The following is a 12025-nucleotide window of genomic DNA, read 5'->3' on the forward strand; positions in this document are numbered from 1 at the left end:
TCTTTCTTTGACACCAAATGAACCTATTTAGACACTAAAGTGTCACCTATTTCAGATATGCAACTCTTAATTTTTTTGGAAAAAATTTGACGTTTCCAGAAACAGGCACAGCAACACTTTGTACTGTGTTTTTTAATTTTCAATGGCAGAGATAACCAAAACCATAAAATCAGCTGACCAGCTGAAGAGTTGCATGGCTGCTAATTGCTGATATATGAGATGGGCAAAAACCTCCCTAAACGGAGGAAAAATTCCCATGCCGGCTCCACTATATGGCAACCAAGTTTGTCAACTCCATACATCAGCACACCTAAATTGAACGGCCTAAATGAATAGTGATAGAAACATAACTACATACAACTAAGCCTTTGACATACCGATTTGGAATTTTGATTTGAATGATTCACCACACAAGGAAAGTATAAGTGAATCACCATTGGTAAATTATAGGAAAATCACCACACAAGGAAAGTATGAATGATTTACCATGGGTAAGTGTAGGTAGATCATCACACAAGGAAAGTATGAATGATTCACCATGGGTAAGTATAGGTAGATCACCACACAAGGAAAGTATGAATGATTCACCATACAAGGAAAATATAGGTAGATCACCACACAAGGAAAGTATGAATGATTCACCATACAAGGAAAATATAGGTAGATCACCACACAAGAAAAGTATGAATGATTCACCATGGGTAAATATAGGTAGATCACCACACAAGGAAAGTATGAATGTTTCACCATGGGTAAGTATAGGTAGATCACCACACAAGGAAAGTATGAATGATTCACCACTCAGGATGTGCACATATTAATCTTGCAGACAAAGATGCTCTTTCAAGAAAAAGCCTTCATTATCTTGGTGATATTAGATTAAACCTGAAGATCCATCCCAGATACAAGTAGTTATAAATGTAGAGTTACAAACACTTCGAAAAAGGCATCTCCACCGGTGATGGACTGTAACTTGAATGGAGATCCGACACTCCCTGTCTGGATAAGTTGATCTGTAGAGGATGAAAGAAAGAAAAGAGAAACAATATTAATGATTTAATAGATGTTAAATTTGCATCGGGGATAAAGAATATTAATTTTTGGTCTTCACCCATATACACCGATGTGTGTTAGCACTGTATACTCGGGTGGGATTCGAACCCACGACCTTTGCAATTCTAGAGCAGAGTCATACCAACTAGACCACTGAGATTGCCCGGTAGCTAGAGGCAGTTCAAATCCTATGTTTTAGCAGCGGGTACTGCAAACGATTTAATAGATGTTAAATTTGCATCGGGGATAAAGAATATTAATTTTTGGTTTATACCCATGTACATATTAATGATAGTAAAGAAAATCTTTAACTAAGCCATACATGGTGTACAACATACATCTGAAGAAAAAAGATGGGGGGATGATTTGTTTAACCAAAAAAAAGAAAACTGGTTAAAGCAGAGAAATCCCTTAAAGGCAGTGGACACTATTGGGTATTACTCAAAACAATTTTTAGCATAAAACCTGACTTGGTAACGAGTAAAGGGAAAAGGTTAATGGAATGAAACATTGTGAGAAACGGCTCCCTCTGAAGTGGCGTTGTTTTCGAGAAAGAAGTACCGTCTTTAAATTGTCTACAAACAAAGCTATAAAGACATCAACAATAAAATTCACATGTGAGATTTTCAGCTTAAAACAGTGTCTACTTGCTGGGAAAACAGCCAAAAAGTTTTTCACATTGAGCTCAAACCCTTCAACGTTTTGAGAAGTGACAGCAAGTACCAACTCTGGCCAAAGCATTCGTCATCGGACACCAACCCTTCAAAATCTGAGAGACAATTCATGCATGAATCGTTTTTCAGATTCAAATGCTTTTCGGGTGAAAGATTATTCATATCCTCTGAAGGGAATCTTTTCTCAAAATAGTTGATACTGCAGTGTTTCAATTTCCCCAGGGCTGTATGCTTCGTTTTTGAAAGGGTAAGGGCACCAAGGCATTTTCTTGTTGGTAAAGGGCACCCTATGATGAAATTGCAAATTTGTACTGGAGCATTTCAAGGGCACCAAGGCAATGACCAGGGGACACGGAAGCAATCGCCTTCGTCGCCTCCGTGAAGTATCAGACCTGCCTACTATTAACACTATGACAAGGATTTTGTGCAAGCTTTTGGCGTAACATTTTGACCCAATTTTTAAAGGCTCAAGCAGTAAAAAGAACAAAACATCAAAATCAAAATGTAGAAAAGTCAAAATCAAATTCTGAGGTCTCAAAATCAAATTCAAGTATTTTAGTGGAAAATTACTTCTTTCTCAAAAACTACGTTAATTCAGAGGGAGCCGTTTCTCACAATGTTTTATACTATCAACAGCTCTCCATTGATCGTTAACAAGAATGTTTTTATGCCAACAATGGTTACCAAAGGTGTCCAGTGCCTTTTAGCCTTTCTGATACAGAGAAATGTATCTTACCTTCAAAGTTGATTGACTTGCCACGGTAGATTGTTGCCAACATCAAATGAGGAACTGTGTAGATAAAAGAATGAATGAAGAAAAAAAGTTTAAACATGTTGTCTAAAATATCAACGGACCATCAATGCAAATCTCAAAACATCAAACCATTTTTAGGAGCTTTGGGTTCGAACATAAAATGCTATATTATTTGTGTTTGAAACAGAATCAAAGTGCACCCAAACCCATTTCAAAAGACAGAAAATACTGTTTTCTATGAAACTTCTAAGGAACATGAAGGTGTTTTTTCTACATCAAGATGCAGTGTATGGACACTTGCATTCTAGAGCAGTGTCTTACCAACTAGACTACCGAGATTGCCCGGTATCTAGAGGCAGTTCGAATCCTATGCTTTGGCAGCAGGTACCACAAGGATTTATAATAGATGTTAAATTTGCATCGGGGATAAAGAATATTGTTTTTTTACCCTTTGAAGTCGGTCAAGTTGTCACAATGCTGGCTTCGTCCTTCACAGATTTGCTGATAACTCCTCTGACATGTTTATTGGTCCGCCTCTATGAACAAAGATCTGACACTCTGCATCTGGATTACTTGATCTGTAGAAGATGACAAAAAGTCATTTGAATTTTGTTTGACATTTTATTAACAATTTATATCATCAAAGTTAGGGAACGACTTCATCCAGGAATTTTGCACAGCCAACTGTGTGGACTTAACATGTTAATTACAAACTGAAGGTTACATGCATAATATTTTGTCTTTGGAAGTAGGAAAATGTTATCGAGTAAAAGGCCTGGCCATTATGTGCACTATAATATACTTCTTATAGGTCTTGCTAATAACAACTATTTGGACTCCCCCTCCCCAAAGTACAACAAAAAACGAAAACAAACTAAAGTAGTAAATACGTCATGCCTGATGCTAATAACAAGCAGCAAATGGTGATTTTTGTTGAGCAACTGAGATATTTTGAGTAGCATTTTGCTGTGCTATACAAGGGTCTCATTCCGTACACCCATGAAACTTTCTCTTAACCATCAGGTTGATCAACTTGAACTGAATGGTGCCAAACTTTGTAAAAAGCATCAGCCCAAAAAATCTGTGATCCCCAAAGAACTGGAGCTCTTTAACCTTAGTGCATCCTTCATATAACTCGAAACTTGTCTTCACTTTGGATTTAAAAGTGACTTTATTTTGTCAATTACTCAGCTTCATGTTTTGATGACGTTGTTGTTTTCATACGGGGAAATTAGACGTATACAAACTTAGTTCAACAGCAAGCAATGCAATGCATGAATAAATTAGTATGTGGATTTTTGACTTCACAAAATGACTGACTGTGTGATTAAAGTAAAAGGAAAACCACGCAATTTCAAGGCATACTTGTGTGGATCGTTATATTGTACTTTAAAAACATTTTTTCTCAAACGGTTTCAAATGTTATTCATAGACCAACTCGCCCGATCCAAGGCAACGTGTCCCTTTAAAAGTTTTGCTTATAGACAGTAGTGGGAATAGTAGTGTGAATCGTACCTGTAGTCATGACGTTGATTGAGTAGTCAAAACAGATTGCTGGAGAGCCTTCAAGACTTCAACATTGATAGATTGAGACATCTCTGCTCAGTGTGATGGAAAGCCACCGTGACTGAAGATCGGACAATCTCTGTCTGGATTACTTCTGGAGAAGAAAAAAAGAAATGACAATCAAATTATTAATAATAATATCATAATACATGAGTGCACTCTTAATTGATACAGCCATGAAGAACAATGTTGCAAGACGCTTTCACAAAGCACAAAGATTCAAAGATGAAGATCAATATTGCCACAGTGATTTGCACTGTGACATAACACTTTGCTAAGAAAAAAACATCTTTAAGATTAAATTTAGCAAGGCAACTGTTACAATGCATTCAAACTTAGGCCTTAAATAGAACAAATCACCAGGGGAAGGTCCAGCACTTTCGTCAAATTTGGGCCTAAAATCGAAAATATCACAAGGGGTAAGTCCAGCAGTTTTATCAAATTTTGATTCTGTGTTTGACACCCTTGAATTTCCGCAATTCCGTCCGTATTTACAGTCTGCTCATGGAGTCATGCAGAATCAACAGGTCCCCATTACTTGTTACAAAGAAAGGTTTTATGCTAATAATTATTTGGAGTAATTACCAATAGTGTCCACTGCCTTTAAAGTATTGGTTTTCAAAAAAACAAACTTGTTTTCAACACCTGTTGGTTGCATTTTCAAGAAATCATGCAAGAACTCAATATCAACTACATGTATCTAAATGATTGTAATCTGATATCATATTCAACTCAGAAGAAACCAACATCAAGTCTTGGAATATCTTTTGATTGGAACAGCATTCACTTTTTACTGTAAAGTTCATGATAAACGCATCGTTATCTCAATGTACATTGAGTATGTTTAAAGTCCATGTACGTACAATGTTCGTATTATCACAACAGCCCAAACAATTTCAGAGAACTACTGATCATAACTAAGTGGTTTTAGGGGGTGTGTCAGCCAGCCTTTGATTACAAAGTTACAACATAACTACAAGGTGTCATGATATTGCTACTTGGAACAGCATTCATTTTTTACTGGAGTTCTAAGTCGGGATTTGAAAAAAGATTTTCTAAATATGAATGTGGTCTGCAAAAATGTAACTACTTCCCTTTTTCAGTTTAACAATAATATGTCATGGTAAATGGAGTCATGAGGCTTTTCAAATTGTTGTGGAAAAAAAGGCAGATTGACTAGAGCAGGATTTGAACCTGAAACCACCAGTTTTAAACACGAGGCCCTTCTAGGGAAAAACAGCCTTACTTGAAAAATTATATTTTGAGAATAGCATATAGTGTAGAGGAAAAATGATAACTCATATTGGTCACATTTTCTTTGATGTGGATTATTTGTGGTAAATGTTACAAAGAAAGTAAAAGTCAATGTTTCTCAACACTGATAAAAGGAAGCTCTTGTTCATTCTAGTTAACTGCTCGGTATGAGTGAATTATCTTCAAACATAATAAGGTACAAAGTCGTCAACATGTTATCAGTCATCATGCTTGGAGACAATTCAAGAATCAGTGCAACATCACCTTGAGAGTTGATCGCAAAGTTTTTCCGTAGATGAAAAATTAAATAAAATTACCACATCTTTAATACCTTGACCCTTTTTTCGCTGGGAGAACTGGTTATACAACTTATTGTTGATAAAAATACCTAGACTAGAATACTATACCAATTTGAATTCATTCTGAATGAGTAAAGTTCATGATTAACGCATCGTTATCTCAATGTACATCACATTGAGTGTGTTTAAAGTCCATGTTCATTTACATATAATGTTCGAAACGTCACGACAGCCCAGACAATTTCAGAGAACTGATCATAACTTACTGGTTTTAGGGGGCGTGTCAGCCAACCTTTGATTACAAAGTTACAATATAAGTACAAGTATGTTGTATGTGCTGTACATTTGTTGTTGACACATTGCGACTGAAAATAAACCAGCTCTTATATCGTGTTTTGTATTACATACTGTGAACACCACAATCCTCAAATACAGCTCATATTACCTTGGATGATAAGAAAGCTTTGACTTTGAGTAAGTTAAAAAAAAATTACCTTTACTTTTCTTTTACTCTTAATTTGTGTCTTATAGATATTTTTTACATTTACTACCACATAGATCCTTGTCAACCGATTGGTATAACATGAGTCTTGTGCCATTCTACATTTCGCCATGTTTTTAATGACGCAATAATGGACCCTCCAATATGAAAATAGATACAGGATGGGTATATTGATTTTTCATGTTTGTTACCAAACAATCCATGGGCTGGAATTATATTTCTGAAAAGGGCAATGCCATTTTTATTTTGCAAAGAGTACTTTTGAGGGGCACCAAGGCCAATACCACTTCTTGGTTATGTCACAGCGAACTGGTTGGTGTTTGTGTTTACATGTTTCTTTTTTAAGTAGGGTTTTCAAAGTATTGGGGTGAACAAGTTTCTGTGTCTTTTTTTGTGTGCAACACTTAACACTTTATAGCTGAACACTTTACAAAATTCATGGATCCACAACAAGAAAATTTAAATGCATTTTGTTCATGCATTCAATGTTTGTATCATAATTCTTGGTTAAAATGTCAAAAAGAGACAGGCAATCTTCTTGAGCAATCTTTGAACACCACACTAGTTGAAGAGAGAACTTGCATTACCAAATGGACTCATGGTTGCACCAGTTATAGATTCAGATTTTTACAAGACATCGATGCAAAAAGAAAAATGAATAAAATGCTCAATTCTCAACAAATATGACATTTCAGACAACAATATTTCATGGGATGTTTTCTACTACCATCATCATTAGACCGTGTAAGTTTTATGTTGATCTGTGATCTTCACGATTTGTGTTTCTTACCAATTCTGTAACGTTCCTTACAGAACAACAACAAAAACCACCAAAACCAAACCCTGTAATCTAATCATCTACAGTAGGTTAATTTGATGTTGGTATTATTTCTTTTTTTCTGATTTACAGGTTAACAGTTCAAACTATTTCAATATTCATACAACATGGCTGAAAGAGTAACAGTCGAGTCAGTCTTAAAGAAGATCAGCCAGCGAGATATTGAATGTCAAATCTGCCTGGAGCGCTTCAAGGAGCCCAAGATGCTGGAGTGTTCTCATTCATTTTGTTCTAAATGCCTTCAACAACTTGCAGAGACTGACCCAACCAGTCCAAAACTACTATGCCCAGTGTGTCGCGCTGAAACTTCACTCAGTGGAAAAGGAGTTGTTGATCTACAAACTGACTTTAGGTTGGCTTCTATGTTAGATGAAATTGAACAGCATGAAACTGAACTACAAAAACAACAAGCAATTCAACCACCTAGTCCTGGGTCTGTTTCTAAATGTAGCAAGCATACTGATATGGATGTTATCATGTACTGTGACTCATGCAAACAGTTGATATGCACAACTTGCATTGCCAAGGACCACAAAATGCATCCTGCCACGGAACTGAATGAGGTTGTTGACAACTGTAAGAAGAAAGCCAATGAAATATTAGCAGCAGTAGAACAACATCACAATAAATTCAAGATCACTATGGCAGACATAGGTATGTCATGGAAGCTGTTAGACACTATGTTTAGGGCCACCAAAGCAAAGATCTCCAAGAAGGCAGATGAGAAGATTGCCGAGGAGGTTGCAAGGATCAGAGAGGAAGAGAATAAACTGATGGTAGATTTAGCCCAGACTTATAAAGACAAAGCCAAACAAATAGAAATTGCACAAGCGACAAATAATAATGACATGACAAATGCACAGAATAAGAAAGTTGCAGTTAATCAACACATGGATGAAGTGAACTTCTTTGAGAATCTACATTTGATAGAAAACCTCTTGCAAGACCTAGAAGACTACACAGCGATACAACCCAAACAAGTGACCAGCGATCTGACTTATATTGACTTGGAAGATGACCAGAAATCACTCGGGAGACTGAGAATAAAAGAAGAACAGAAACTAGAAGGAGCAGCTTCTGCTGCAGCAAGAAAGCTTACACAGCCAGTCAAGAAAAAACTTACACAACAGATATGGACATTGAAAACAGAATTAACAACATACATGAACACAGATCAACAAATACAAGACTTTTGTGCGTTGGATGTTGCTTCCTTGTGCAATGGCAACATTGTTGTCTGTGATATCAAGAGCAGAACCTTGATCAAAATATCAGCAGACAACGATGCACAATCAAAGGTCCTCCCAAAAGAACTGTCGATTAAAGGTCTCATTAATCCAAGCAGAGTGACTGTGAACAAGAAAGATGAGCTCATTGTTGTAGATCATACAGAAGTTAAGATCTTCAATAGAACATTCTTCAATAGAACATATAAGTGTCTCCGTGAGCTAAAACTTGGTACACAGCAACCCATCCAGCCATCATGTATAGCAGTGGATGACAATAACCTCATAGCAGTGGGATATGACAGCCTGGGAGAGATCTCTCTACGCAAACCAGATGGAACCCTTATCACAACACTGCCTGCTCCAGGGATTGGTGGAACCTTGACTATCCACAAACAGCAACTCATCTACACCAACAAGTTTAGCATGAAGATGGTTTCAGTGGACTACAATGGTGGTATCGTCTTCTCAGTAGATTTCAAACAGTCCAAGTATCCTCTTGGTTTATGTTGCGACAAGGATGGCAGCATCTATGTTGCTGTATGGGATTGCGAATCATCAGCAGGTGAGATCCACCATTACAGTCCTGACGGCCAGTATATAGGATGCATCATTAAAGGCTGCACTGATCCAAATGGTATTACAATCACACCAGCTGGTGATCTGGTTGTGGCTACATATGCATCAGTTAAAATATACAGCCAGAAGTAAAGACCGCCATGAACTTGTAGTCATTGGTAATGGTTCACCAAATGTCAAAATATTAAGTTAACTTTGGAGAGGACAGGAACTTCTTGCAATAACTCTGAGTTAAGAGAACCGGATCAGAAAAGGCCACACCTTTGCGTACACCCTTATTGCCAATTCCCTTGTGGTTCGTCCTCTTGCTTTGAAGCATTAAGTCTCTTGATGAGAGTCTTATAGCATCGGACAATCCAGACAAACAAAAATGAAGAGAACTCTTTCAAGAACTAATAGTATCAATTAAGTACGTGTGTCTTAAAGATTGTAACCTGATATCATATTTAACTCAGAAACCCACATCAAGTCTTGGGATATCTTTTATGTCATGTTGCTACTTTGTTTAAAAAGTAATTTTTCAGATCCTTTAGTTGTTTGTAGTATTTTTAATGGTTTTAATAATTTAATATACGTGTAGGTAACAGCTGGTATGGCCTAATTTTATAATAATTTGTTTTGGGATTTAATTGGGGGAATTTAGGCCTATAAGTTCTTGTTTTCTTGTAACGCTTTTCATTTTGCTGTTAAGCGCTTTGAGGAATGCCAATTCATATTGCGCTATATAAATACTGTTTTATTATTATTATTACTTGGAACATTCACTTTTAACTGGAGTTCTAAGTTAAAATTTGAAACAAGATTTTTAAAAATGACTGTGGTCTGCAAATGTTAATACTCTTTTTCAATTTAACAATATGTCATGGTAAACGGACAGTATGTAGTAAGAAGGCTATTCAAATTGTGGTGAAAAAAGACAGATTGACTAGAAAAGAGCAGGATTTGCACCTGAAACCACTCAGTTTTATAAACAAGGCCCTTCCATGGAAAAACAGCCTTACTTGAAAAACGATATTTTGAGAATAGCATTGTAGAGGTAAGCCCGGTTCAGACTTCCTGCGAAATGCGATACGAATGTTGACACACAAATTCACAACAAAAAATTCGCAGCAGTTGCGTTGTCCCCAACTCTCTTGCGAATATCGCAGCAAAAACAAGAGTTCTGACGTCAAATCCACTTCAAAATTTGCGTTGCATTTGCATTTGCAGGAAGTATGAACCGAGCTGTACAATGATCACTGACATATTCTTCCCATTTTCTCTGAGTTGTATTATTTGTGGGAAATGTTACAAAGAAAGTAAAAGTCGATGTTTCTCAACATGTGAGCTCATATTAACTTTATGCATGCTGAAACCAACCCGCTCCTGTGCAGGAATGGAATAGCACTCATTTGAGTTGTCCGGTTTTCAGAGCCTTTGTACGCGCAAATTCAGTTTTCAAGATGCAAACTTTTGTATAAAATCAGAAAAATCTCAACTTTGTTACAAGCAAACTGTAGATATTGTATTTTCTTTAAAAGAATATGTAATCTTTATAATGCATACTTTACTCATAGCTAGAAGTACCAAGTTGCCTGTTTTGATTGAACAAGTAAACTTTCTTTATTAAGACTTATAATATTTAGTGACAGTTATGGAACTTTTGGGATGCTAGGTGGCAGTAGACTTATTACATACGGTACCAATTGTTTTTGGTAATGTGCAAAAACTACATAAACAATGGAATGGTCTGGTATGTCTGCTGCCACCAAGCGTTCCAAAGTCTCCCAATACCAAAGTCAGGCCTGGAACTATAAGGTCACGAAGGTCTTGGCCTTGGTGCCCCTTACATTTCCCAAAGACTTTCAGCTTTTGCAATAGAAGTGCCCTTTGCAGAATGGAAACGGCCTTTCAAGAATGAAATCCCAGGCCAGCAAAGTTCAAGAAGTGTGTAGTGCAAGTTTATGTACCACACAGATTCTTGAAGAGCTGTATTTCTCTTTTCATAAGATATTGTAAAATGAATGACAATATATATTTCAGTTGTATAAATAAAACGCATACGAGTCTATCAAACTACAAACTTTTAAATATACTATGTTGCACATATAAATGATTGATAAGGAATAAATACATCAGAGTTTAAAAGTCAAGAATCTCACTCACCTCTCATTGTGAGCTTTCTGTTTCTTGTAAGAGCCAACTCTCCCTGATAGTGTCTTTAGAGCTTCACTTGTAAGGTCCTCAGCATCTGACCTGGGAGTCTGACACTCACTAAGGATCTTGTGTGAAGACAAGATGAGGATCACCTGACATAAAAGAAGATCAGAGTACAGGATAAAAGATCCAACGATTATAAAAATGTCTTTGGGGAGTAGCACGGTTTAAATAAGGAAGACGAAATATATTATTAGCCAGCTTTGCTTACACATCCATTCAACCACCTCCATGATTCAACCAACCACAACAATAACCTCTATGCTTTTAAAATCCTACAAACAAACCCATATCAAGTCAGTTCCATTCCTGTGATAAACATTCTAACAGAGCCAGCCAATAAACATGACCTTAGCAACCTTCACATAATAACTCTAACAGAGCCAGCCAATAAACATGACCTTAGCAACCTTCACATAATAACCTGTCAAATTTGATGAATATTCAACCAACACACAAAACCCTTTACGCAGAATCAAAAAGGAAGTTTACTCAAAATTATTCATGCAATATTAAATCATTCGACCAACACAATGAGCTGAATATAGATTTGGGTTTTTCCCACATTCATGTAACCCACAGTCAGCAATAACTAGTAACAACCAGGGCATGTCACTCTACAAAAGTCCACCAGAATGTCGATTGAATTTCTTCTTGCAAGGTTCAACATTTGATTTGATGCTGTGCTTCAACCCATTGCCTCACTTTCTTCTAATTCCAGTAAGTTGATTATTTGTAAGTATACAAAAACAATAGGACAAGAGTATAAAGTTTTGCCTGTGACTTCTGTTCATGGAAAACGATGTACGGGTTCCAAGGTTGCATCTGTGGTGTTTCACACAGGGCAGTGCAGTCTATTGTTATGTCACTGGTGTAAGCCCACATGCAGAGATTTCAAACGAAATGGGGATTTCCACAATTTGATGAGTAATTTTAACAACACACATAACCCTTCTCGTAGAATTTGTTTTTCTCTGTTCATTTGAATCTCAAAAAGGCAAGTATTTTTCAAAAATAATTACTCATATTTTAACTTCACTCCACCATTAGTAAAATATAGATTTTATTTTCTACATTTGTCACA

The 12025-nt window shown here is 36.6% G+C and overlaps 2 protein-coding genes across 2 annotated transcripts in view; one reads left to right on the forward strand and one right to left on the reverse strand.

Annotated features, from left to right (window-relative positions):
• Positions 1–683: 683 nt before the first annotated feature.
• The window catches only part of LOC139952087 (nuclear receptor-binding protein-like), a 90229-nt gene continuing 78887 nt past the window's right edge, over positions 684–12025 (reverse strand). Inside the window, exons 17-21 of the transcript XR_011787867.1 lie at positions 10891–11033; positions 3997–4141; positions 2930–3059; positions 2464–2517; positions 684–1013 (exon numbers count right to left, since the gene is read on the reverse strand). The gene's annotated coding sequence lies outside the window, so the exon portion shown is untranslated. The remainder of the gene's footprint in view (positions 1014–2463; positions 2518–2929; positions 3060–3996; positions 4142–10890; positions 11034–12025) is intronic.
• Positions 5939–10859, forward strand: LOC139952085 (uncharacterized). The gene is made up of 2 exons (XM_071951038.1): positions 5939–6074; positions 7013–10859. Exon 2 carries the CDS (start codon positions 7048–7050, stop codon positions 8875–8877), a length of 1830 nt encoding a protein of 609 aa, XP_071807139.1. The 5' UTR covers positions 5939–6074; positions 7013–7047; the 3' UTR covers positions 8878–10859.

The sequence above is a fragment of the Asterias amurensis genome, chromosome 20, assembly GCF_032118995.1.
Source record: "Asterias amurensis chromosome 20, ASM3211899v1".
Classification (NCBI taxonomy): domain Eukaryota; kingdom Metazoa; phylum Echinodermata; class Asteroidea; order Forcipulatida; family Asteriidae; genus Asterias; species Asterias amurensis.

Bases quoted from the DNA above. Each gene is read 5' to 3' on its own strand.
- LOC139952085 (XM_071951038.1), top strand. From the start codon at position 7,048: ATGGCTGAAAGAGTAACAGTCGAGTCAGTCTTAAAGAAGATCAGCCAG.